This window comes from Perca fluviatilis, chromosome 15 (assembly GCF_010015445.1).
Source record: "Perca fluviatilis chromosome 15, GENO_Pfluv_1.0, whole genome shotgun sequence".
Taxonomy (NCBI): Eukaryota; Metazoa; Chordata; class Actinopteri; order Perciformes; family Percidae; genus Perca; species Perca fluviatilis.
Window position 1 is genome coordinate 28,909,990 of NC_053126.1, and position 25,264 is coordinate 28,935,253.

Here is a 25,264-nt window from a genome sequence, read left to right on the forward strand (position 1 = left end):
GTACATTACTCAATGTACATCATTAAGCATTCACATCAACATTAAGCACCTTATTTATTATTGCTGCTATATCCCTTCTATTTGAGGCATGATAAGCTCATGACTCAAAAACGCAGCACATATAAATAATGTGTTCAGTGGTTTTATAACCTGTATAAAAGCAACAAAAAGTTAAATAAATCATTTCTTTAAAAGGAAAAGAAATCCCCAAACTTAAAATGTTTTCAACCTCAACTTAATAATTTAGTTTTAAACTATTTGTGATACAGCAACTCAAAATACAAAAGCAAAGTCTTTAGTGCAGCTTTACTGAAAAACTCACTAGAGTACAATATTAAATGAACTGCTTTTAGGATGAAATCTCATGTCAACCTGTATCGGTTTCAGTATAACCAGTAAACTAAGACGAATTAAACAAAAATATGTTGTTTATTGTATTTTTATCTTTAATTTGCAACACAATAGTTATAAAGTTTTAAGGCCTAGTAGAGCAAACTTAAGTACTTCTAATTTGAAGTCTATCTATCCAATTTGCTACCTGATATGAAAACCATATCACATTCTGTAATTGTAACATTGTAATAACTGTATCAAAATCATTGCTGAACCTAAATTCCACATGCACAACTCATGTTTACCTCTTATCTCTGAGTGTGTGTGTGTGTGTGTGTGTGGCGCTATGGCCTTGCTGCTCTGTTAAGCTTAGTCTACAGTTTCAATGAGTAGTGCTTTGGCTACTACACTGCCTGACAATAGTCTTGATCCAAAAAATAAAATAAAAAATCATTTTTGAACCAGTGTTTATGGTCCCTCAATTGTTTTTTTCATCATACCCAACTTTGCAAAATGAGGAAAGAAAAGGCTGGATAGCCTTCTGTTTAGGGAAAAATGAGCTCTACTGCTTGTACTGAGAGATGAGATGGCAGAGGTCCAAATCGGACAGCATCAGAATCAGGTACAACAGAGAAGCCCACACGGTTCAGGCCACTGCTAGAGTCTCTGGAAGAAGAACTGTTAACCTAAAAAAAAAAAAAAGAGAGTCAGGTCGTGGTATGCAGACCACCTGTAGCTCTGCAGTTCTCTCTGTCAACTGGTGTGTGGAGAAGAAAATCAGGGTTAAAGGTCCAATATGTAATATTTGTACTGTAATAAATCCAAAAATGACACCAATGCCTCATCAGATATTAAGGAAACATGTTAAACTGAAATACTATCTTTTCTGACAACAATGCTAATTTCAGTATTTTTCTTTTTGAAATTTACATTCCGTGACGGAATTTATGTTTATGTTTTGACCTGTGTGTTGTTATCAACGGCCCAGTTTGACAGCCAGGCCGGGTTGCCAGATATACCTGTAAAAACGTAAACCCAGCGCGCTACAGCTGTAACGGTAGTACAGCCATGAAAGCAGCAAACAAACAAACAGGATCAATGGAGATAGATTCTACCCGACCTAAAAAAAAGAAAAGAGCATGTTTCTAACAGTTGCGTGACCAGAGACATAACAACCCCCTGGTAAATATTGGAGATGTATTTGAAACATGGAGACAGCTTAGAGCCCAAAAGGACGCAGAATTGGCTTATTTCCTTCTGAACCGGTAAGCATTAGCTTCAGGCTAATTTATCACAGCTACTAGGGGCATTTTTTGTCATTTCAACATTTGTGTACTCACATTGAATTATATAGCTAGAGTACCGGAGTTGGTTACTTGCAAAAACAATTGAGACAGTAAAGTGATCCCGACTGGTCCTGGCTAACGCTGCCATGCTAACCCTGCTTACTGCTAACGTTACCGGGGGACCAGGCAAGCGGGCCACGGCTGTTTACAGCATGTAGCCTCTTCAGCGGCTGGAGCCGACAACGGTGAGTTATTTTAAACCACGAGAGGGGGGCTGTAAATCGTAGTGATGGGCATTCCGGCTCTTTTTCGTGAGCCGGCTCGTTTGACTCAGCTCACTGAAAAGAGCCGGCTCTTTTGGCTCACAAACGGCTCTTTAAAAAAATTAATGTTTTGACTATGATAGGTGTGAAAAACATTTCTAATTAAATTATTAAATGAAATCATACTCACAATGTCTCACAATTTCTTTAAAAATGCATTGATTTGTTATGAAAAAAGAATACTATTAAACATTTGCATTTAAATTACAACTTTTTAATGTATAGAAACAACATTCAAAACAAATACAATCTGAATCTGAACAACATAATAGAACCCATATTAAAGAAAAATAAATAACTGAAAGGATTAAACTGGTCCCTCTTTTTCTCTCCGTTTTGTTTTCAGAGCTGTTTTTCCTCTCCTCTGTCCTCTCCTCAGAGTGTGTGTGTGTGTGTGTGTGTGTGTGTGTGTGTGTGTGTGTGTGTGTGTGTGTGTGTGTGTGTGTGTGTGTGTGTGTGTGTGTGTGTAGGCTCGGCCCCTCTCTCATGCCGTATAATTGGTTGACACCTTGTGTATGATTGACAGGAACAGAATGTGAGGCTGATCAGACAGTCAAAACTAATGTGTGCCTATATATAATTATTTTTTTGTTCTTTGAATTAGTCAATTATTTTAAATAAAATAAAATTCACTCATTATTTCATTATTGCATAATGATTTAATTTCTATAGGCTATATTTTTAAAAATAGAGTCGGCTCTTCGGATATGCGAGCCAGCTCCCCTCATTCACCTACAAGAGCCGGCTCTTAGAGCCGACTCATTCGCGAACGACCAATCACTAGTAAATCGGAAAGAGAGGACTGTGAGTTTGCAGTGTGTTTAGCGATTGTTGCCGTAATTCTAAGCCAATGAAGTGTGTTCCGTCGGCAAGGTAGTGGTATATTTAGCGTTTCGTATTGTAATTCTAAGCCGAGGAAGTGTGCCTGCCTGGCGTGTGGAGAGGACGGTGAGGTTGTTGTGTTTTTAGCGGTTCATACTGTAATTTTAAACCGAAAAGGTGTGTCTGTCAGTTGGTTACAGAGCCCCGAATGAGCACGGGCTTTTATGACTGTCAATATAGCCAGAATCTAACGTTAGCTACGCTGTGCTGTGGAGTAATGTCTGGCTATGTGAGACTAGCATCTACTCTGCTGTGCTGTGGAGTAATGTCTGGCTATGTGAGAAAAGCATCTATCAACATTGTTGTGAATGCTGCGGTCTCAGCCTGGCAACCCCCGTGAACTTCGAGTCTGGGCAGGAGGGGGCGGGGGAAACGACTCTCCAGTATTTTGAATTTGTACTGCAGTAACTATTTTAACCGCTAGCTGCCAGTATTACACACAATATTACATATTGCACCTTTAAGAACAGTGCATCTGTTAGAGTGACATTTTGCAATCTAACAGAGTAGTAATATCTAAGGTACCTGGCCACAGATAGATAGAGCTTTTCATTCTGTTCCCACAAAATGTGTGACACAGAATGTGGAACAGGGCGTATTTAATGCTTCGAGCGGCAGAATCAAGTTTAGCAGAGAAATTTGCAACCGGACGGATTTTTGTCGCCGCGGTGTTGCAGCAACACAGAGCCACGCAGCTCTTGTGCTTCTCAAATGGTCCGCATAAACCGTTTTTAGGGATATGGCAGTCCCAGCGTCGGGGAAGACTTTCATATTCACAAATGCTTCATTAGCTTCGGCAGCAAAAAGTCTTACAGTGACATCAGGAACGTGTACGTGACATTTTAGGTGACAGGCTCAAGTAAAAATCCTAATCGTTAACACTAAACTGAAAAAGCTGCTATTCTGTTCATTTTACATGAAAACAGCACTGTACCAATAAAAAAAAAACGTATCCTTAACTTAACTTATGAAACTTATCTGCCTTTGAGAAAATGAAAGCTCAGATGGGCCGATCTGGAATCTTCCCTTGATGATGTCATAAGGGGAAAGGTTACCTCCCCTTTCTCTGCTTTGCCCGCCCAGAGAATTTGGCCCGCCCATGAGAAAATAGAGCTACAACCGTGGCCGCAAGCTGGCCAAGGCCACACCCCCACCCTCCACCTTGCCCCTCCCCCTCTCTCCTCCTCAATAGCATTTAAAGCTACAGACACAGAAATGGCACATCCTAAGGAAAGCTTATTGTGGGACTGGCTTTAGTGGCTGTAATTCTGCACCAAGGCTGAATTTCGGGAAAGAGACTTCAGATACAGTATTAGGGGACCACTAAGGTCTATATAAAAGAGACTTCAGATACAGTATTAGGAGACCACTAAGGCCTATATAAAAGAGACTTCAGATACAGTATTAGGGGACCACTAAGGTCTATATAAAAGAGACTTCAGATACAGTATTAGGGGACCACTAAGGTCTATATAAAAGAGACTTCAGATACAGTATTAGGGGACCACTAAGGTCTATATAAAAGAGACTTCAGATACAGTATTAGGGGACCACTAAGGTCTATATAAAAGAGACTTCAGATACAGTATTAGGGGACCACTAAGGTCTATATAAAAGAGACTTCAGATACAGTATTAGGGGACCACTAAGGTCTATATAAAAGAGACTTCAGATACAGTATTAGGGGACCACTAAGGTCTATATAAAAGAGACTTCAGATACAGTATTAGGGGACCACTAAGGTCTATATAAAAGCATCCAAAGAGCACCATGTCATGGGACCTTTAATTTATCGGGACAGTACATTTGTACTGTGTCTAAACGCATTCTGAGAAGACAGACGTAGGACTGAAGCTGCTGCTCTGCTAACACGCTTCTTTCATGGCACAGCCTGTGTGCACCTTGTGTTAAATTATGCGATTAAACACGGAAAGTGCAAGTACAAGGCAATCCATTACCAATCTTTCATTATTTATTTTTTTTCTTTCAGGAGCTGTGGAAGGTCACCTCCACTCCAGTCCCACTGGAACCGAGCGCGGTCTGATTCGGAGCCGTTTTTATCTTGACCTGGACTGACATCTGGGATAATGCAAACGCTAAACTCTCCCCAGAAGTGACCCCAGCTCTTACATAAGCACCTATATAAGTTAGTAAATTCAAGACAGAAACAGGCTATTTATTTGACATAACGAGTTCATCAGAGAGTTTTAAAAAATGTTGCGTGCGTCGATGTAGAATAATACATTTTTGGTACCTGATTCATGCGTTCTGACATGATTTTTCATCTCATTCGCCCGTTCACACACCCATTCATCCCCTGACGGGAGTGGAGCCGCCATGCAAGGCGCTGCCTGCCACCGGGGGGGTGGGGGGGGGGGGCAACTTGGGGTTCAGCGTTCTGCTCAAGGACAAGGAACCGGCAACCTTTTGATTAAAGGACGAGCCGCTCTACCTTCTGAGCCGCAGACGCTACCAAACAGAGGTGTGTGTGTGTGTGTGTGTGTGTGTGTGTGTGTGGTGTGTATAGATGTTTGTATGTCTGATAAGAAACAAGGTCAAATAAAATATTGCTGTACATCAATGTGCTTGCCATTTTTATTCTGGCTGCAAACATCGCACGGCACTCTTGGCGAGAGTCCAGAGGGACCGAAACATTTTTTATTTTTTTTATATTAATAAATTGTCATGCTAATCAACGCTTATTTTTGAAAAATGTAAGAAAAAAAATCACATAAAAACCGTATTAAAGAAAAGAATAGTTCTCTCAGCATACTCTAACCCCAATTTGGACAAATTAAGAGAATATAAAAGCTAAAAAAACGCCTATATTATGCTAATTTTCAGGTTCATAATTTTATTTTGAGGTTGTATCAGAATAGGTAAAACTAAATAAAAACACAACATATTCTGGTAAAGGCTACATATCTAATTTAATTTACAAAACAGCCCATAGCGGTTATTATCAACAGCAGCAGCAGCGTTTCTAAAGTAGTGATATGTAATGTATAAAGTAGTGATATGTAATGTATAAAGTAGGGATATATGTAATGTATAAAGTAGTGATATGTAATGTATAAAGTAGGGATATATGTAATGTATAAAGTCGTGATATGTAATGTATAGCCAAAGAACTTCTAATATATCCGTAGACCGGCTTTGGTATAGCTGTGTAGCTGGGTGTTATCACACACTCCGGTACAGTAGGTGGCGACATGCACCTTGACGTTGGTTTGTAGCCCGCCAATACAACTGAAGAAGGCGAGAAGACCAGAGACGGACCGTCTCGTTATGTATCCATGAGACGCACAGACAGCAGACCGACACACACCCACGTTGCCGCCGTTCATCAGTCCTTCGCTGCGGGGATCGGATCGTGCTGCCGCCTCTGGACCTTCGGTAAGTGGCCTCCGAGCCTCTCTCAGCCGCACACGGAGCTTTGTGAAGCGGCGTGTCTGCAGCCAGAGCCGCTGTCAGGGCGCAGCGACGGCCGCTGACCCGTCGGAGCATACTGTGTTCAAAATCAGCCGACGCTGAAATTGTAGTGCACTCATATACCAGTATTTTTGGTAAATGCAGATCGATCGACGGTCTAAGCAAAGGTAGCGGGATCATAGACTATACAGTCTATGGGTAAGATACACATGGAACTGCTTCCGGTTTTCAAAATGTGTTAAGAAAGTTTATATATAAAGTACACATAAAAATAAGATTATTGGATTATATTTACAAGAAATAAAAACGAAAATGTTGACTGTATACATTTTAAGTAATTGTCACACATTTCTACCATAAAATGACTTAAAATCTGAAATTGTAGGTGCAATAAAACGACACTGCTCCATAATTCCAGACAATGACCGATATATTTGAGTACAGGACATCTCTGACTACACCCTTACTGAAAATCAAACAATATTACTATATAAATATGGAGATTTTCAAAGTAAAATCCCATTCCTAAAACAATTAAATAAGGTCATATAAAAAGACTGCTCCATAATTCCAGATAAATGACTGATATATTTGAATGAACGGCATCACTAACTACATCTATACTGAAAATGAAACCTTTGTGTTGTAAAAATCTAGAGATTTTTGGAAGTAAAGTCCCACATTTCTACAATAAAATGACTAAAAATATGAAACTGGAGGTGGTATAAAAAGACTCCATAATTCCACACAATGACCGATATATTTCAGTACAGGACATCTTTGACTACACCCTTACTGGAAATCAATTTTTTTTTACTTTAATTAACATTACCAACACCACAGGAAAACCACTTGATTTATGCTGTATTCCATTGTAATGGTTAATAGTTAGGGTACAATACAAAATACAAACATACAACAAAAAAAACTAGTCACAGTTTTTAAATTTAGATTTTGTTTGGTTGCTAATCATCAAAATGAAAAGTCTTTACTTAATATGAACCTGTCAGCTGCCAGTGGGCAGATACCGGGAAATGAGCAAGGGAAAGTAGATATACAAGGACATGTGGGAGTAGCGTGCTGCAGATAATAGCAAAAAGCTACTTTTGTTAGAGACTGTGATAAACAAAGAAGGATAACTGTCATCCCAACATGCAAGTATTCTGGTGTAGTATATTCTGGTTTCATATTTTTTAGTCATTTAACGGTAGAGGCATGGGATTTTACTTTAAAAAATCTCCAAAATTATACAGTCAAAATGTTTGATTTTCAGTAAGGGTGTAGTCCGAGATGTCCTGTACTCAAATATATCAGCCATTGTCTGTAATTATGGAGCAACGTTGTTTTATTGCACCTACAATTTCAGATTTTGAAGTCATTTTACAGTAGAAATGTGGGACAATTACTTTGTAAAATCAAAAAATGTATACAGTAAAAATGTTTGTTTTTTATTTCATGTTAATATAATCAAATAATCTTATTTGTATGTGTACTTTATATAAACGTTCTTAACACCTTATTTTGAAAACCGGAAGTAGTCCCATGTTTTTCTTGTCGCTCACTTTGCTAAAACAGTCGCTCTGCGCCGTTTAAACTGCATTTACCGAAACTACTAGTATATGAGTGCACTACAATTTCAGCGTCGGCTGATTTGACCACGGAGATCTGAGTGTTTGCTGGCTTGATCGCAATCGGAGCATCGGGATGCAGCGTCCATGTCAGGGAACACAGTAACATAGTAATAGGTCGGTAAACACACTAACCGAGCTATAAAATCCATAACTGTAATAACCCGTGCTCTGTGTGTGTGTGTGCATGTGTGTGTGTGTGTGTGTGTGTGTGTTTGTGTGTGTGAACCAGCCAGATCTAGTCGGAACCAGATTTTTTAGAAGACCACAGACGAGAAAAACACTGAACAAACAACATCCTGTTTACAAGTCTGAAAAGCATAAATGATATTCTGCAGCCAGTCTCCAACGGCTCAATGTGTTGGTGTGAGTTTATCTCCTCCTGGCTGACAGACAGATGCGGTAGTGCTTACAGCAGCTGGTCAACTGCTGGGCTTTAGCATGGAATGCCATTTTATTCACTTAAAAAAAAACATATATAGAATATGTGTATAAAATACATCCTGAAATAAATACATGAGGCAAAAAAAATAAAAAATTAGCAGCATCAACCAGCCAAATGCTGGTAAAATATGCAAGTGGCTGACTCTCCAGCCAAAGAAACAATGGTAATCTACTGAGTGGCTGGTCCAATTTGAACAGTCACTAGCCATTTGGCTGATGGACAAAATAGTTAATTTTGCACCCTATAAATAAATGTTAATATATATATATATATATATATATATATATATATATATATATATATATATATATATATATATATATATATATATATATATAAATGAGTCAATATTCAATAAATAAATGTATAATACTTTTAATTAATAATTACTTTTTTTAAATGACTGCTTTTATTATTTCAGTGGAATTTCTTTTCATAATGACACTGATTTATTTCCCTCTATTTATTTTCAGTTATTATATTCAAATGAAGGGGCGTGGCCTCAGACTAAAAGCAACTAGCTTGTAGCCTAGCATCACTCTCTGCCGGAGGAAATAAAACATGAGCTATAGGCAGGTTGGTCTGGTTCCAGGCTAACAAAAATCTTAACCTCTACATCAACAGCAGTGGATTCAACCACACGACTATGCAAACCACAATGTTTTCAAAATGTTGTAAATTCTGCATACAGTGCAATGGTTTTTAAATCAAAAGTAACCTCGCACTAACCATCTTAACATCTCGAAGCGTTTTAGGCAATCTGTTGCCATGTGTCTATCGTGCATCTTTTCATCAGCACTTTAAAATAGCGCATTGTTAGTCAGGAAGAAGAGTGTGTCACCTCTGTCCAAGCTTAATAACTGCAGCTGCACACTTCATGCAGCGGCATCATCAATCAGCAGAGCTTTCACTCAGCAGAACCAGAACCAGTTGCATTTGAACTCTGTTCAGAACTTGGTTCCCTCTAGGGAATAGCAGCCCTAGCCCTAGTTAAATTAAAACCAGTTTATTTAATCCATATTAAAAATACTTACAAATATGATGAAACGTGTATTTCAGTAACTATCAGTGGTTTAGCCAGGGGAAAACAAAGCTAACAGAACCAAAGGACCACCAAAACAGAACCAAACCACAACCAAAGCAGAACCATACCAGAACCAAAGCAGAACCATACCAGAACCAAAGTAGGACCAAATCACAACCAAAGGACAACCAAAGCAGAACCATACGAGAACCAAAGCAGAACCATACGAGAACCAAAGCAGAACCATACCAGAACCATACCAGAACCATACCAGAACCATACCAGAACCAAAGTAGAACCAAACCACAACCAAAGGGCAACCAAAGGACAACCAATATTTTATATTTTTAATACTATATACAGTATATACTGTGTGTGTGTGTGTGTGTATAACACTTATGTCATATCACGATATTCCGATATCCAAAATCTAAGACGATATCTAGTCTCATATCACGATATCGATATAATATTGATATATTGCCCAGCCCTATATACTGTAAGTATTAGTTATAACTTCATAAAAAGCATTCTCACAATGTTTGTAGATGTTACAAAATGATTAACCACTGACATTAAGTATTAACTCTCTACATTTATAAAGTAATTTATCGACACTGCAGTATTCCCCCCCGACCTGTGAGAGGCAGCTCGGTGCCAGTCTGCCCCAAAGCCAGCCATGAAGAAGTAGTTGTGCGTCTCCAGACGGACAGACGATGCATCCAATCAGCCAGGAGGAATCCCTTTTCCAACACGTGCTCTTATCTGGTTTAATGGTGCGTTCTTTTTGTCTTGTAATCGCGACTAGTAGCTCGAGCGTGACGTCACATCCGTGTCGAAAAACGAATAACCGCGGGGTTGTTGCGTTCTTTTTGTCACACAATACTACGAGTCGGAGAAAAGATGGATTTTTGTAACATTTTTAGTAACATTTAGGATTCTATTCACCCAGTTATTGACATATTACACACATATATTTCACAGTTTGATACATGAAAATTACGTTTAGATTAATGTTAACGTTAGGCTACTGCTCTGCTTTCTGCTCAAGACTCGGCTTAAAGCCATTGTTGTCATATAGCAACCGAGCGTCTCTAGCCAATTTCAGCTGCACAAGCTACAAAATAACTAATCAGGCGGTATTTAACTCCTAATAAGACTGTAGCGACATGCCTATAGGTAGCAGTATACAGCGCTATGTTTAACTCCTAATAAGACTGTAGCGACATGCCTATAGGTAGCAGTATACAGCGCTATGTTTAACCCCTAATAAGACTGTAGCGACATGCCTATAGGTAGCAGTATACAGCGCTATGTTTAACTCCTAATAAGACTGTAGAGACATGCCTATAGGTAGCAGTATACAGCGCTATGTTTAACTCCTAATAAGACTGTAGAGACATGCCTATAGGTAGCAGTATACAGCGCTATGTTTAACTCCTAATAAGACTGTAGAGACATGCCTATAGGTAGCAGTATACAGCGCTATGTTTAACCCCTAATAAGACTGTAGAGACATGCCTATAGGTAGCAGTATACAGCGCTATGTTTAACTCCTAATAAGACTGTAGAGACATGCCTATAGGTAGCAGTATACAGCGCTATGTTTAACTCCTAATAAGACTGTAGCGACATGCCTATAGGTAGCAGTATACAGCGCTATGTTTAACTCCTAATAAGACTGTAGAGACATGCCTATAGGTAGCAGTATACAGCGCTATGTTTAACCCTATAATAAGACTGTAGCGACATGCCTATAGGTAGCAGTATACAGCGCTATGTTTAACTCCTAATAAGACTGTAGAGACATGCCTATAGGTAGCAGTATACACGCATACAGCTGTTTAACCCCTAATAAGACTGTAGAGACATGCCTATAGGTAGCAGTATACAGCGCTATGTTTAACCCCTAATAAGACTGTAGAGACATGCCTATAGGTAGAAGTATACAGCGCTATGTTTAACCCCTAATAAGACTGTAGAGACATGCCTATAGGTAGCAGTATACAGCGCTATGTTTAACCCCTAATAAGACTGTAGAGACATGCCTATAGGTAGCAGTATACAGCGCTATGTTTAACTCCTAATAAGACTGTAGTGACATGCCTATAGGTAGCAGTATACAGCGCTATGTGTACGACTTCTTCATTTGGTTACAACAAAGACAAAAGTGCTTAAAATTGTAGATAACCACAATGTTTACTACGTGTGATGCACGACGTAGCCATCTTTGAAAGTGAGCTCGGGGTCCTCTGAGTTCAGACGACTTGACGAGTCGTAAATACGACCTCGGGGGCGTTCTTTTTGCAACTTCCTGGTCGTAACTCCGGAAAACGACTCGTAAAACGACTTCGGTGGACAAAAAGAACGCACCATAAGTTTCACAAGTTCTTTTGTGAGTTGCCGTTGTGTTTCACACTTCAGGGGACTCCAGATTTGTGTTTGGGTCCCAGTGCTTGGTCATGAGTTGGTTTAGCCAAAGACAGGAAAAAAAAAAAAAACAAGTGTTAAACATGGAACGCTGCTCTTGCCTGGGTGTCACCTTTTGATTTGCGATTGACGACAAATGTATAAATAAAGTTGCAAAAAGAAGACTTTCCACTTTTAATCTGAAGATCTTTGATTTGAAAGAGAACTTATAATGAAGCAAAAATGGCACTCGGTGATAGTAAAAGTATTAATTAGTCAGTATGTTCTGTTTATACATCCAGAAAGTCCTGTGGACACATGAGTCCTTTAAGTCTCGATATGTGTGTTTGAGATGGTAGTAGGCTAGCGCGCTGTCCGATGGCAGACAGGACTGCAAAATAAAAAGCAGTCCAACAGCACATCATACAATGGAAGCAAAGACACGTTTTCTTGCGGTGGACTTTATGAAATGAGCAGTGGTGAAAGTTATTAAAGTCTACTCATGTTATGAATGGAAGTTGAAGTGAAGAACATGCTCTTCTTCTCCGTTTTTGGTGAATTTCTGTAGCAGAAACGGCGCCACCTATAGGCCTGGAATATGAAGTAGCGGGTTGAGTTTGGACGCACTTTTCTTCTTCTTTTTTTTTTTTACACGGTTCCAAGCGAAGACAGGGGAAAAAAAGATCATTTTGGTATATGTGGACATATACTTTTATAACCCTAGTACTATAAGCAAAGTCAAGCCCTCTACTGGATACTCTTATGGTTAATATTCCTCTTCAATCCCGAGCATGCGTTCACCAACTGAACTTTGCATAAATGTAGCCAGCTAATCAGGACGTGCCTACTCAAACCCATTGAGCCAGCACAGTAGATAAAGTCTGGTATCCAACACCCTGCCGCTAACCCAGCAGCCCCAGTCATTTATAGCCAGGCAAGGCTAACCTTCCCTCCCTCACTGTATTTCAAAACTTGAATGATTCATGCGAATATATGTCACAGGTTCATTCATAACATATCTATGGTTAGGACCGCTGAAACTTTGAACACAGCATTAGAAATCCACTTTGATTCCAGACTCCCAGCTCAAGTATTCCATTATTGGCCCCCCTTGTGTTCAGATTCCAGCTTGTCCCAGTTCAAACTGTGTCCCTTCAGCCGTCCTCCATCACTTTAGTTTACGTACCTCAACCCTCCCGGACATTTCAAGATGCAGTCTTGTGTAACCCTCACAGTCCAAACCAGTTTCATCCAGTTCATGAGCTGTTGCCAAGAAACCAGCTCGGTGAGGGCATGCATGTGTTTGTTTGCGTGCGTGCATGCGTGCGTGTGTGTGTGTGTGTGTGTGTGTGAGGGTAAAAGACCAGGGTTTCCCTCGCTGTGTAAATGCAGATATAGCTGGAGTTATCCTGTTCTTGTTGCCAGTATTACATAACCGCTTGGAACAGAAAAGAGAGCACACAGTCCATCCATTTCTTTGCCTCACTGTGCCCATTTTTCTCTTACATCAAATATTATCATTAATCTTGCCAAAGTCCCTTGTTATATAAATAGTTAAAAATGACGCTTGAATATATTGGAAAAATGTGGGCTATTTCTGCACATTATGTCCGTAAGAGGGCAAACCAATACAGCACTTGTACTTCAACATACACATGTATCTTAAAAGCTCTACATACCGACACATTACAAACCTATTAACTAATGAAAGAATGTACTATATAATGTTAAACTTAATTCAAAGACCGTAGACCCCCTAGAGTTGCTTAAGTTGTAACACTGAAACAGGCAGTGGCTTATGTTTAGCAAAGTCAGGTTGATAAGGGATTTAAATGCTCGTGTCTTACTCTTCTGAAATCGCAAGCTATTAACTTGAACCAGGTCTAGCTGCCTTAGCATGAGAATGTAAATAAACCATATATTGTATAATATTAATGGACATAGCATGTGTGACGTCACCCGTTGGTTTGTGGAGAGCTGCTATGAGTCGTCGAGGTTGCCGTTACGGGCGCAGGATGTGACGATTTTAGTAGGGAGGAGCTGCTTACACTCTACGTTACGTTAAAACACTTTCACTGGCAATCACATCATAGCCACGCCCTAAAACACCCCCCCTGCTTTATCGCCAATTTTAAAATCAACGAGACCATAATTCAAAAAATGAACATCATTCTGTGTTGCAGAAGACTTAAAACTAGCGATTGAGACCTTAAACTCATGATGAAAATATTTACTGAGGTAATAAATCGAGCGATAAGTGGGTTACTTTCTCGTAGACTTCTACAGAAACCAAACTCCTTTTGCAACCGTAAATGTCTCCCCCTGCTGGAATTCGGATAGAACGCAGGTTTAAGGCACTTCCGCATTTGCAGCACTTCGCCGAACCGGATGCTCTGTCTGCTAATTTTACACTCTATGAAATAAACCCTTTAATAAATACTGTAATTAACTAATGTCTTAACCCTTGGTTGAACATATTGACGGTATCTGCGCAAACTTTAGAAAGCAACTTACCCGTCAGAGATGGACGAGAGTAAGAAAGTGAGGTCCTAACTGAAGACCCGCCTTGATGAGAGGACTGACAGATTCCATTTTTTGTTTCCATGTTGAGACTAAAAGAGCGTGTCAATTTAAATGCAAGGACTTGGGCCGCTGTTGCATTTGAATATCGTCCACTGTAGAGCAGAGTCTTTGGATTGTAAGTATTACTCAAAAACGAGTGCATTTGTGGAAAATTATAATGCTTTTTTTTTTTTTTTAAGTTTACATTATTAAAGGTGCCGTAGGTAGGATTGCGAAGATCCAGGACTTAGGCAAAAAACTTGAACATCGACAACTTCTCAGTCCCTCCCCTCTTTCTGCTAAAGCCCCAAATGGTCTCCTAAGCCCCGCCCCCCACAAGGGAGAATTAATGCGTGTGCATGAGAAGTGATTGACACGCAGGTAGACACCCCCCTGGCCCTGATTGGTGCATCTGAACAGGGAGCGGTGGGTTTTTGCAAATCGCACTACAGGCTGTAGGTGGTGCCTTTATTATTATTCAAATTAACTGTTTCATGTAGTTCTACTCGAACATAGGGGCGGTTTCAGCAAATATGACAGAAAGTTAGTAGGGCTGTGCAATTAATCGAAATGTAATCGTGATTATGATTTTGGCTCCCAATGATCACAAAAACAGAATAATCGAGAAAAACAATTATTTAGCTCATTTACGTTTTGCAAGTAAACTCTTATTTTCTCTTGTGTTCTGAAGGAAAAAATAAAGGCACATTTCACAGTTTGTTTTTTTGCTGTTGATTTATTTAACTTTTTCCACTGTTTTTTAAGTTCAATAATTGCAACATCTTTCCAAAAGTCAACGAGTAATCGTGTTAAATTATCGTGATTTCAATATTGACCAAAATAATCGCGATTATATTTTTTTCCATAATCGAGCAGCCCTAAAAGTTAGTCTTACCTACTGCACCTTTAAGTTCCCAATGGGCTTCCATAATACATTTCCAGTCCTTTCCTGTTTTCTAGTTAGCTGTAACGGAGTAACCAAGATTGCGAAAGAAATTGAATTTGTTTAGTCGGTGGACTTCTCCACTTCATATATAAGTCTCATTAATCCTCTCTCTCTCTCTCTCTCTCTCTCTCTGTAGGTGACTTGGTGAAGTTAGACCCTGAGGGCGAGTGCTGCCTCTCTCTCGCACTTTATCCCGTCTGTTGACAGTTTGGTCATGGCGTCCTCCTTGATCAGCCGCCACTTTGCTCTCTCCCTGCAGAAAAACTTATGGCTCAGTGCTCCAGGTAAACCCCGCAAACTTACAACTTCTTTTGAAATCCATTCTTTAGGCACCGTTTCACCAGGTAATGACATGTAAACTTTGCTACGAATGTCCTCTTGCAGGTTAGCCCTAGAAGTTGTTGTAGATCAGCGTGCATCCGATTCCTTTACTAAATGCTTCAGGACTTAGTTTGCTGTTGTAATGAATTGCCTTTTGTCTCCTTCGGTCCTTCAACCGTTTTACAACGTTTGTTCAAATTGTTTACTTAAAACCGGCTGTTAAGGCCACCTACGTGCCCTTTTAACTTCCTGAATTATACCTAAAGTCTGTGTGATAAAGATAATCAAGTAACCGCAGAGTCTGAGATCATCGGTGATATATATAACCTCAGATTTTTTTTTTTTAGATTCTTTTTTTGGGGCATTTTCAACCTTTATTTTGATAGGACAGCAGAAGAAATGAAACAGGAGAGAGAACGGGGAATGACATGCAGCAAAGGGCCGCGGGTCGGAGTCGAACCCGGGCCCCACTGCGTCGAGCAGTAAACCTCTATATATGGGCGCCCGGATAGCTCAGTTGGTAGATCGGGCGCCCATATATAGAGGTTTACTCCTCCCTGTGGCCTCAGATTCTTTTTTAATGCAAAGAATTGTGCTTATGCCTGATTTTCAATGTAGCTCTTAGCCCTACAGCTGATTTCAAACTTTTTGGTTAGAAGTGAACTTGAGTATTTGTCATTTTGATACATTTTCAATTAAATTTAATATATATATATATATATATATTTAATATAGAGCCATTATATTATGTCTGATGTTTCCCAGGGTTACAAAACAATGATAGTAATAGTAATGGCAGCATTATGCAATCGGTGTAAATGTTAGACTGACCTAGTAGGATGTGGTAATCAATACACGTGCATGCTTCTCAGAGACTGCTAACTCAAGAGTCATGTCTCAAAGGTCTTCTCGCCTGTCAATCATCAATAGGCCAGTCTGTGCGGCTCAGATTTACCGTATGGTAACCGGAGTGATATACAGCTTAGCTTAATGTCAGTGGGCCATATTTATCAAGCCTCTCAGTCTGAGAATTTGGGGGTAATTAGGACGGACCAGTGCAGTGCCCGTTGCTTGGCCTCCTGTAGTGCTGCTTGCAGCCTTTTTCCAGAACTGTTGTACCCTACATTACTTACAAAAGGCCCAACAGTACTTAATATGCAACTCAGCTGTTTTCTATCAGCAGACCATTAAAAGAGCAGTGTGCATCAAGGTGGCTAGAAACGTCAGAGAGATTTAGCCGAACATGTTCGAGCCTCACGTTGCGTTCAGACATGAGGCAGCCCCCCGCTTCCTTTCATGAGTTAGGAAGTCTTAACAGACAGCAAAACCCTGCACAGTGTTTCCAATGAGACTGGACTGTCCAATTCTGCGTGAGAGGAAATAAACTCCATGCCAGCAGCGGTGATCTAGGTCAATTCAAGCTCACGCAATCAGTGACCAGGCAGGTTCAGGTTGGGGGTTGGGAACCGGAGGGCGGTTCAAGTCCCCCGTACGGACCGAAGTACGGAGGTGGACTGGTAGCTGGTGGTGTTAATTTAGTCACCTATTTTTAATTTAGTCTTAGTCTTGTGCCAAATGTCCTTGTTAGTTTTAGTCATATTTAGTCATTCACATATCTTTTTTTGTTAGTCGAGTTTTAGTCGACTAAAAGTCTCGTCATTTTAGTCTAGTTTTAGTCAAAAGAGAAGTCAATATATCTTAGTCAAGTTTTGGTCAAAACATTTTAGTCTTTTTTTAAATAACATTATTTTATGAGATTATTTCAGATAACCTTTTCAGTCAAATAGTTATATAAAAATAAATTATATAAAGTGTTATAAATATCGAGCCTCTTCCTTATTTCACCAGTAAATTCCTGTTAAACAACAAAAACAACCACTGAATGGGAAAGGGTATTTTACAATAACATTGAACGCAGCACGAGGCTAGCGAGGCAAGTTTGAAGTGAATGCAACGTGTGTTGTTTTTCAGACGGCAGCTGCAGACTGTCGTACGTCTCCCTGTTGTAACCCTCCACAGTGAAATACAGACAAACTTTTACACCGTTTAGCTGTCAGCATTTTAACCGTGTTTACTCCAGCTGCTAGCTAACGGTAGGCTACTGTTACCTGCTGTCAAGTGTAGTGTTAGCTAGCTAACGGTAAGCTAACGTTACCTGCTGTTAGGTGTAGTGTTAACTAGCTAACGGTAGGCTAACGTTACCTGCTGTCAGGTGTAATGTTAACTAACTAACGGTAGGCTAACGTTATCTGCTGTCAGGTGTAATGTTAACTAGCTAACGGTAGGCTAACGTTACCTGCTGTCAGGTGTTGTGTTAACTAGCTAACGGTAGGCTAATGTTACCTGCTGTCAGGTGTAATGTTAACTAACTAATGGTAGGCTAACGTTACCTGCTGTCAGGTGTAATGTTAACTAACTAACGGTAGGCTAACGTTACCTGCTGCCAAGTGTAGTGTTAACTAGCGTCCCGTGCAGCGATGTTTCGGTTGTCTCTATCGTCCGTTTAGGAGCATCAGAGAGAAGCGCAGGCATTTAAGTAGCACTGAAATCGGCGTTGCTATTCTGTCCGGTAGATAACGGTCATTAAGGCACCGGTCGGTGCGGTATTAGCACCGGGTCTCGGTACCCAACCCTAGTAACAGCTGAATATTCTATCTCACGATGGAAAAGTCGAGACCATTGTAGACGAAAATGAAGAGAGATTTTATCTTCGTTTTTATTTTTTTCGTCAACAATAATGCATGTTAGTTTAGTCTTAGTCAGCGTTTTTGGACCTCGTAATCGTCTCGTCTTAGTCATGGAAAAAAAGGTAGTTGACGAACATATTTAGTCTTGTCTCGTCTGACGAAATTAACACTAGTAGCTGGAGAGATGCCAGTTCACCTCCTGGGCACTGCCAAGGTGCTCTTGAGCAAAGCATCGAACCCCCCATTGATCCTGATGGGCGGTTCATCAGTGTATGAATGTGTGTATGACAGCTAGGAATGGGCCGGTTACCGTTTTTAAGGTATACCACGGTGTGAAAAATCACGGTTTCAAAACCACTGAAGACTAGATTTGACTTCTCCATCAACAACAATTCCATTTATTTTCTGTATTCCCAGTGACCGAGTTCAGCGTGTAGATCATCACTGAATAATTCAGTGTTTTACTGACTCATTACACCATAAGCTGAGCTGATGATGTCTACATGAGCACCTGGCAGTGATCAGAAACCTGGACTACTACTGTAACATGTCACAGTATCATGGTTTCAACCCAAATACTCCAGCTACCATATTCCAAAGTGGAAAAACCAGAGATTTCTGAGACCAGAATGTGATGTTCACACGTGCAAACCCATAACCAAACCCCCCGATCTGACCCATAGTGTGTTTACTCCACCAGGCTGCAGACATGTCAGTAAGGCGGCACCACAGGCCCAGGTGGAGTTTGACTTCAATGGCCCCTCCATGAAGACTGCAGTTCCTGGGCCACGATCACAAGAAACACGCACACACAAAACACACAACAACAAAAACACACACACACACACACACACACACACACACACACACACACAAATCAATACACACTCTCTCCCTTCCTCAGTTATTGCTAACAAACTGTTTTCTTCTGTAGGAGCTGACAAAACAGCTGGGAGAGATCCAGGTGAGGGGCGTGTGCGTGTGCGTGTGTGTGTGTGTGCGTGTGTGCGTGTGGCATGACTATTATTGTGTGTTGAATCAGAACGGAGTCATAAATCAATGTTCTCTTTCCATAGCTGGAATTGTGCGTAGCAGTATAAAGACTATAACAGTGCCTCGGTGTGTGTGTGTGTGTGTGTGTGTGTGTGTGTGTGTGTGTGTGTGTGTGTGTGTGTGTGTGTGTGTGTGTGTGTGTGTGTGTGTGTGTGTGTGTGTGTGTGTGTGTGTGTGTGTGTGTGTGGCCGGCTGTTAACTCAGTGAACTAGTTAAATAAAGCCTGGAGCGTTAATGGCGTTCAACGTACAGTGCTTATGTAGAAATGGGATGTGTAACCATCAACGGGGGGGGGACTCAGATAATGGAATGGATAAGAAAAGGTTTACGGACTGTATCCCAAGGGGATGGCTGTGGATGAGGGGGGGGAAACCCAGTTTGCGGAGCTGCTGAAGCATGGCTGAGCACAGAAGAGACAGTTAAAGACAAACCTGAACAAACAGGACCAACAGGACCAACCGGGGTTAAAGTGATGGTTAGGAGTAATTCACCCTAGGGTCCTTTGCACCATGACCTCGAGCCAAACACCCCCCCAGAAGCTTTTTTCATCTGGGTCTAACATTGGGAGAGTTAGCGAGTAGCGTTATCAGCTGAATAGCTTACGGGGAGGCTGACGGGACCCACGTTTGTTTCTCGTAAATTACCCCACTAATAATGCCCGAAATGATACCAAACGTCTACAAGTAGTACAAATAGGTTATGCTCTCAAAAAACGATGGATTGGAAAGTTTGTAAGTACACCAGAAGTTTATGTAAATAACACCTGCCTGCTGGCTTCTGCTCTCTGCTGCTGTTGTTGTTGCTGCTGTAAGACGAGTGCTTAGGGACGTCTACAAATTACAACACCGAAAAGAGATGCAACAAAAATATTTATTAATTTAAATTTTTTTTTTAAAGTAAGTGCTGTAGTATAACTAGCAGGAGACAAGTAATAATTGAGGTAAGTTTGGAGACATTACCTTATTTAATCATTGAATTAATAAATATCTTTGTTGTAACTCTTTTCGGTGTAGTAATTTGTAGACGGCCCTAAGCACTCGTCTAACTGCAGGTAGCAGCAACAGCAACAGAGAGCTGAAGAGAGCAGGCAAGTGTTCATAAACTTCTGGTGTACTTACAAACTTTCCAATCCATCGTTTTATGAGAGCATAACCTATTTGTACTACTTGTAGACGTTTGGTATCATTTCGGGCATTATTAGTGGGGTAACTTACAAGATACAAACGTGGGTCCGTTAGCCTCTGCGCTAAGCTATTCAGCTGATAACGCTACTCTAGCTAACTCTCCCAATGTTAGAACCAGGTGAAAAAAGCTTCTGGGGGGGTGTTTGGCTCGAGGTCATGGTGCAAAGGACCCTAGGGTGAATTATTCCGAACCATCACTTTAATACAGTGCACAGTAGATGAGTACATGGATTGCATGGGTCTTTCCCAATCCCAAATGTGTACCTCTTAGGTACAAAGGAGGTTCTGAGGAGGTACATCCTCGCTGCTCCATCCTCCGGGCTCGAGACCCGGAAATCAATCCCTAAGTAAAAGTGCTTCTGCAGCATACACCGTACAAGTTATGCAAGTGATTATTATTTTTTTGACCATTTGGGCCTCTATTAGATAGGACAGCTGAAGACAGGGAAGGGGAAGGGAGAGGGTGGGGACGACATGCAGCAAGGACTGAGCGGCCGCTGCAGCGAGGACTGAGCCTCTGTACATGGGGCGCACGCTCAACCAGGTGACTTACCCAGGCCCCCCCATTAGTTGTCAACTTTTAAATGAATCGCAGACCATTTTGATAATCAATTAATCGGTTTGAGTCGTTCGTTTAAGACAAAAGTAGAAATTCTTTGATGTCAGCTTGTTAAAAGTGACTGTTTCTTCTCTCCTCTGGGACAGTAAACTGAATGTCTTTGAGTTGTGGACAAAACAAGACATCTGAGGACGTCATCTTGGGCATTTGGGAAACACCGATCCCCATTTTTCACCATTTTCTGACATTTTAGAGACCAAACGACTAATCAATTAATCAAGAAAATAATCAACAGATTAATCGATTATGAAAAGAATCGTTAGTTGCAGCCCTACGTGCAGGCGTTCCCTGAATTGGCTGAATCTCGTGATATACTGTAGGCCACGCCCATTTCGCCCTAAAATATTTTTGGGACAAAATTGAGATTACAGTATATGCGAAAACTAATTTTTCAAACTTCTCCTAGACCGTGATTCCGATGCAGGAACATTTGCATGTAAATTCTGTGGATCAAAAGGATTCAAAACAAATTCCATAATAATCGCAAGTTATAACGACAACTTCCTGTAGGTAGTGTTGCATATCTTGGCAACAATTACTCCGATTAACACGAAACTGGACTCGGTAGTTTCCCATGCTCCACTCAGGCTGTGAGAGCCAATCAATCAATTTTGTTGCAAAATCATTAAATATGCTAAAATAATTTTTGCAAACTCAATGCTCTCACGCTGTGTTCTTGTTTAACTATATTCGTGGGGTCCAAAGACCGTGAATGCAGTATACTTGCGGGGTCCGGACAGCTTTGTGGGTCCAAAATGCTGGACCTCACAAGTTTAAAGGGCTGTTTGAGGGTTAAGACTTGATTTTAGGATTAGGGGTTTAATTAGATTAGGGTTAGGGTAAGGTTTAAGGTTAGGCATTTAGTTGTGATGGTTGAGGTTAGGGTAAGGACTAGGGAATGCATTATACAGGTCCCCACAAAGACCACGCGGTGTGTGTGTGTGTGTGTGTGTGTGTGTGCGTGCGTGCACGTGCGCTGGATGCTGTTCTTAATACAGAACGTGTCTCTTCCCAGAATGTTGGTGCTATCAACTTCTTCTGTAACTACGAGGAGAGCCGGGGGAACTACCTGGTGGATGTGGACGGCAACCGCATGCTAGACATCTACACTCAGATCTCCTCCATCCCTATTGGTTAGTAGCAAAAGATCCAAACAAAGCTAGCTGGATTGTAGGAGTTAGCAGTTATCACAGTCTCAGGGCTCTATTTGAACGATCGAAGCGCACGGCGTGAAGCGTATGGCACATGTGCGTTTAGGGCGTGTCCAAATCCACTTTTGCTAGTTTGATGGCGATAAAAAAGGTCCATGCGCCGGGCGCATGGTTCAAAAGGGTTGTACTTGGTGTCTTCATTAATTCATAGGTGTGTTTTGGGCGTAACATGCAGTAAACCAATCAGAGTGTCATCTCCCATTCCCTTTAAAAGCCAGGCGCGTTTGGACCTTGGAGCATTGCTATTATGATGGAGGATTTGCACCGTAATATTTGTATTTGTAATCTTTTGCATGTTTGTGTGCTGCTGCGCTTCCCTGTGTGTGTGCGCTGTGCATGAGCCTAGGCGCATTTTACTAATTTGCTGTTAAAATAACAATGAAATGCTGCGCTGTTGACTTCAGACCAGGTTTTTGTTGGTCAATGGCGCGATCACTTCCCGCTGCCTCAAGATAGCAATACGCCCAGAATTCACCTGAACACACCTCCCTGTAAGACCAGCGCGCCCACGGGTGCAAAGAATAGCATTTAAAGCTACAGACACAGAAATGGCACATCCTAAGGAAAGCTCATTGTGGGACTGGCTCTAGTGGCTGTAATTCTGCACCAAGGCTGAATTTTGGGAAAGAGACTTCAGATACAGTATTAGGGGACCACTAAGGTCTATATAAAAGAGACTTCAGATACAGTATTAGGGGACCACTAAGGTCTATATAAAAGAGACTTCAGATACAGTATTAGGGACCACTAAGGTCTATATAAAAGAGACTTCAGATACAGTATTAGGGGACCACTAAGGTCTATACAAAAGAGACTTCAGATACAGTATTAGGGGACCACTAAGGTCTATATAAAAGAGACTTCAGACACAGTATTAGGGACCACTAAGGTCTATATAAAAGAGACTTCAGATACAGTATTAGGGGACCACTAAGGCCTATATAAAAGAGACTTAAGATACAGTATTAGGGGACCACTAAGGTCTATATAAAAGAGACTTTAGATACAGTATTAGGGGACCACTAAGGTCTATATAAAAGAGACTTCAGATACAGTATTAGGGGACCACTAAGGTCTATATAAAAGAGACTTCAGATACAGTATTAAGGGACCACTAAGGCCTATATAAAAGCATCCAAAAATCAGCATGTCATGGGACCTTTAACCACTGTAGGCTCTACAGTGCAACCATGTTTCTGCATAGGCAGAATGTTTGAATGTCAAACATTATCTGGGGGCACCTTGAGTGACTGAGCTCGGAAACACAGGTCAGCCAAATACAGAGATCCTCTAAGCTATGATGCTAATTAGCATGAGCAAAAAAAAAGAAAACGGTGTGAACAAAACATTTAGATTGCAGCTTCTGATTTCAGCTTGGGTTTCCTTATGTGACTGAAGTCAATGAGTATCTCCTTCATCTTGGAGCATACGCCAAGTTGTCCACTTACTCACCTCACATCTCTGTGTGCAGACTCCTCATGATTGGTAATGCAGCCCAACTGTTGTGTCATCAGCAGATGATGTGAACTGTGTTTAGCAGAGCAGTCATGGGGTCATCAGAGAGAAAAGCACCGCCGTGGTGATGGTGCTGGACTCAAGTCATGGTTTTTTATTTTAAATACTTTTTTTCTTACAAATGTACATTGTACAAAGTGCATTTTCCACCAGTTTTCTTTTTTTTCTAGAGCACATTTAAACACAGCTTAAGATGACCAAAGTGCTGTACAAGAAAGCACTATGGTGCCGTATAAAAGAACTGCCTTCTAAAGTGGACAGGGAGCCAGTGAAGGGAGGCCAGCACTGGGGTGATGTGCTCACATTTTTTTTAGTACCAGTCAACATCCTTTCAGCTGCACTATGGGCCATCTGAAGACTGGGGGAATGCCTAAAGAAAGGGAGTTTGAATAGTCCAGCCTGGATGTAATGAAGGCATTAAAATCTCATCATAAAAGGACAGAATTGGCTTGAGTTTGGAAATGGTTGTTAACTGATAGTAACCATTTTTAACAACAGACAAAGACAGTGACAACAAGACAGAGTTCAGAGTGAAATATGATACAAAGGTTTTTTTGCATGTGACTTTACATCTGACGCGGCGCTGCTGCTGCTGCTAGCCTTTTCTGGACACATGTATGTTTCCCATGAACATGAATATATATATATATATATATATATATATATATATATATATATATATATATATATATATATATATAGTGTGTAACCGGCCCTATGATTGGAAATGGATGAAGAAAAGTGACATTTCGCTACTGGGAATGTCCTGAAACTGAGATAGGTCTTGATGATAGCAAGTTGGTGTAACTGTCTTAGAAAGTGTTAAACAGGAATGTATGGTACGCCCTCTGACTGATATGGTGGACTGGACTGGTGGGGTACTTTCCATAAAATCATCTCTCAATGCAAATCAAACCAGCTATTAGGTTAACTGAAATAAAACCATGCCAATCTCTAGGTATGGTGAAGGGTATGTGATAATGTGGGGGAGGGGCTATTTTAATTCCAAAGGCCAAGGGAACTTTATCAGGATTCATAGTATCCTGGATCCATGAAATAATTGGCCTTTAACAATAAAAATCTGCCTGCCTCTATGGGAATTTAACATAGGGGTGTACTGACTTTAGTCGCCAGCGGTTTAGACATTAATGGCTGTGTGTTGAGTTATTTTGAGGGGACAGCACATTTACACTGTTATACAAGCTGGACACTTAATACTTTACATTGTAGCAAAGTGTCATTTCTTCAGTGTTGTCCCATTAAAAGATAGAATGAAATATTTACTAAAATGTGAGGGGTGTACTCACTTTTGTGAGATATTGTACATGTTTCAACAACCTGCCTATCAGACTGGCCTTCAGATAGCCGGCCATCTCAAGTAACCAGGATTGGACGATTTTAAAA

At 40.7% G+C, this 25,264-nt stretch overlaps 2 protein-coding genes across 2 annotated transcripts in view; both read left to right on the top strand.

Annotated features, from left to right (window-relative positions):
• The window catches only part of mettl22 (methyltransferase like 22), a 29,012-nt gene extending 23,072 nt beyond the window's left edge, over positions 1-5,940 (top strand). The window contains exon 12 of the mRNA XM_039823661.1: positions 4,815-5,940. Within this exon, the coding sequence (XP_039679595.1) occupies positions 4,815-4,868 (54 nt within the window). The 3' untranslated portion in view covers positions 4,869-5,940. The remainder of the gene's footprint in view (positions 1-4,814) is intronic.
• A 128-nt stretch (positions 5,941-6,068) lies between these two features.
• The window catches only part of abat (4-aminobutyrate aminotransferase), a 37,893-nt gene continuing 18,697 nt past the window's right edge, over positions 6,069-25,264 (top strand). The window contains exons 1-5 of the mRNA XM_039823660.1: positions 6,069-6,220; positions 15,407-15,554; positions 18,979-19,076; positions 19,213-19,242; positions 22,150-22,267. Of these exons, the coding sequence (XP_039679594.1) occupies positions 15,485-15,554; positions 18,979-19,076; positions 19,213-19,242; positions 22,150-22,267 (316 nt within the window). The 5' untranslated portion in view covers positions 6,069-6,220; positions 15,407-15,484. The remainder of the gene's footprint in view (positions 6,221-15,406; positions 15,555-18,978; positions 19,077-19,212; positions 19,243-22,149; positions 22,268-25,264) is intronic.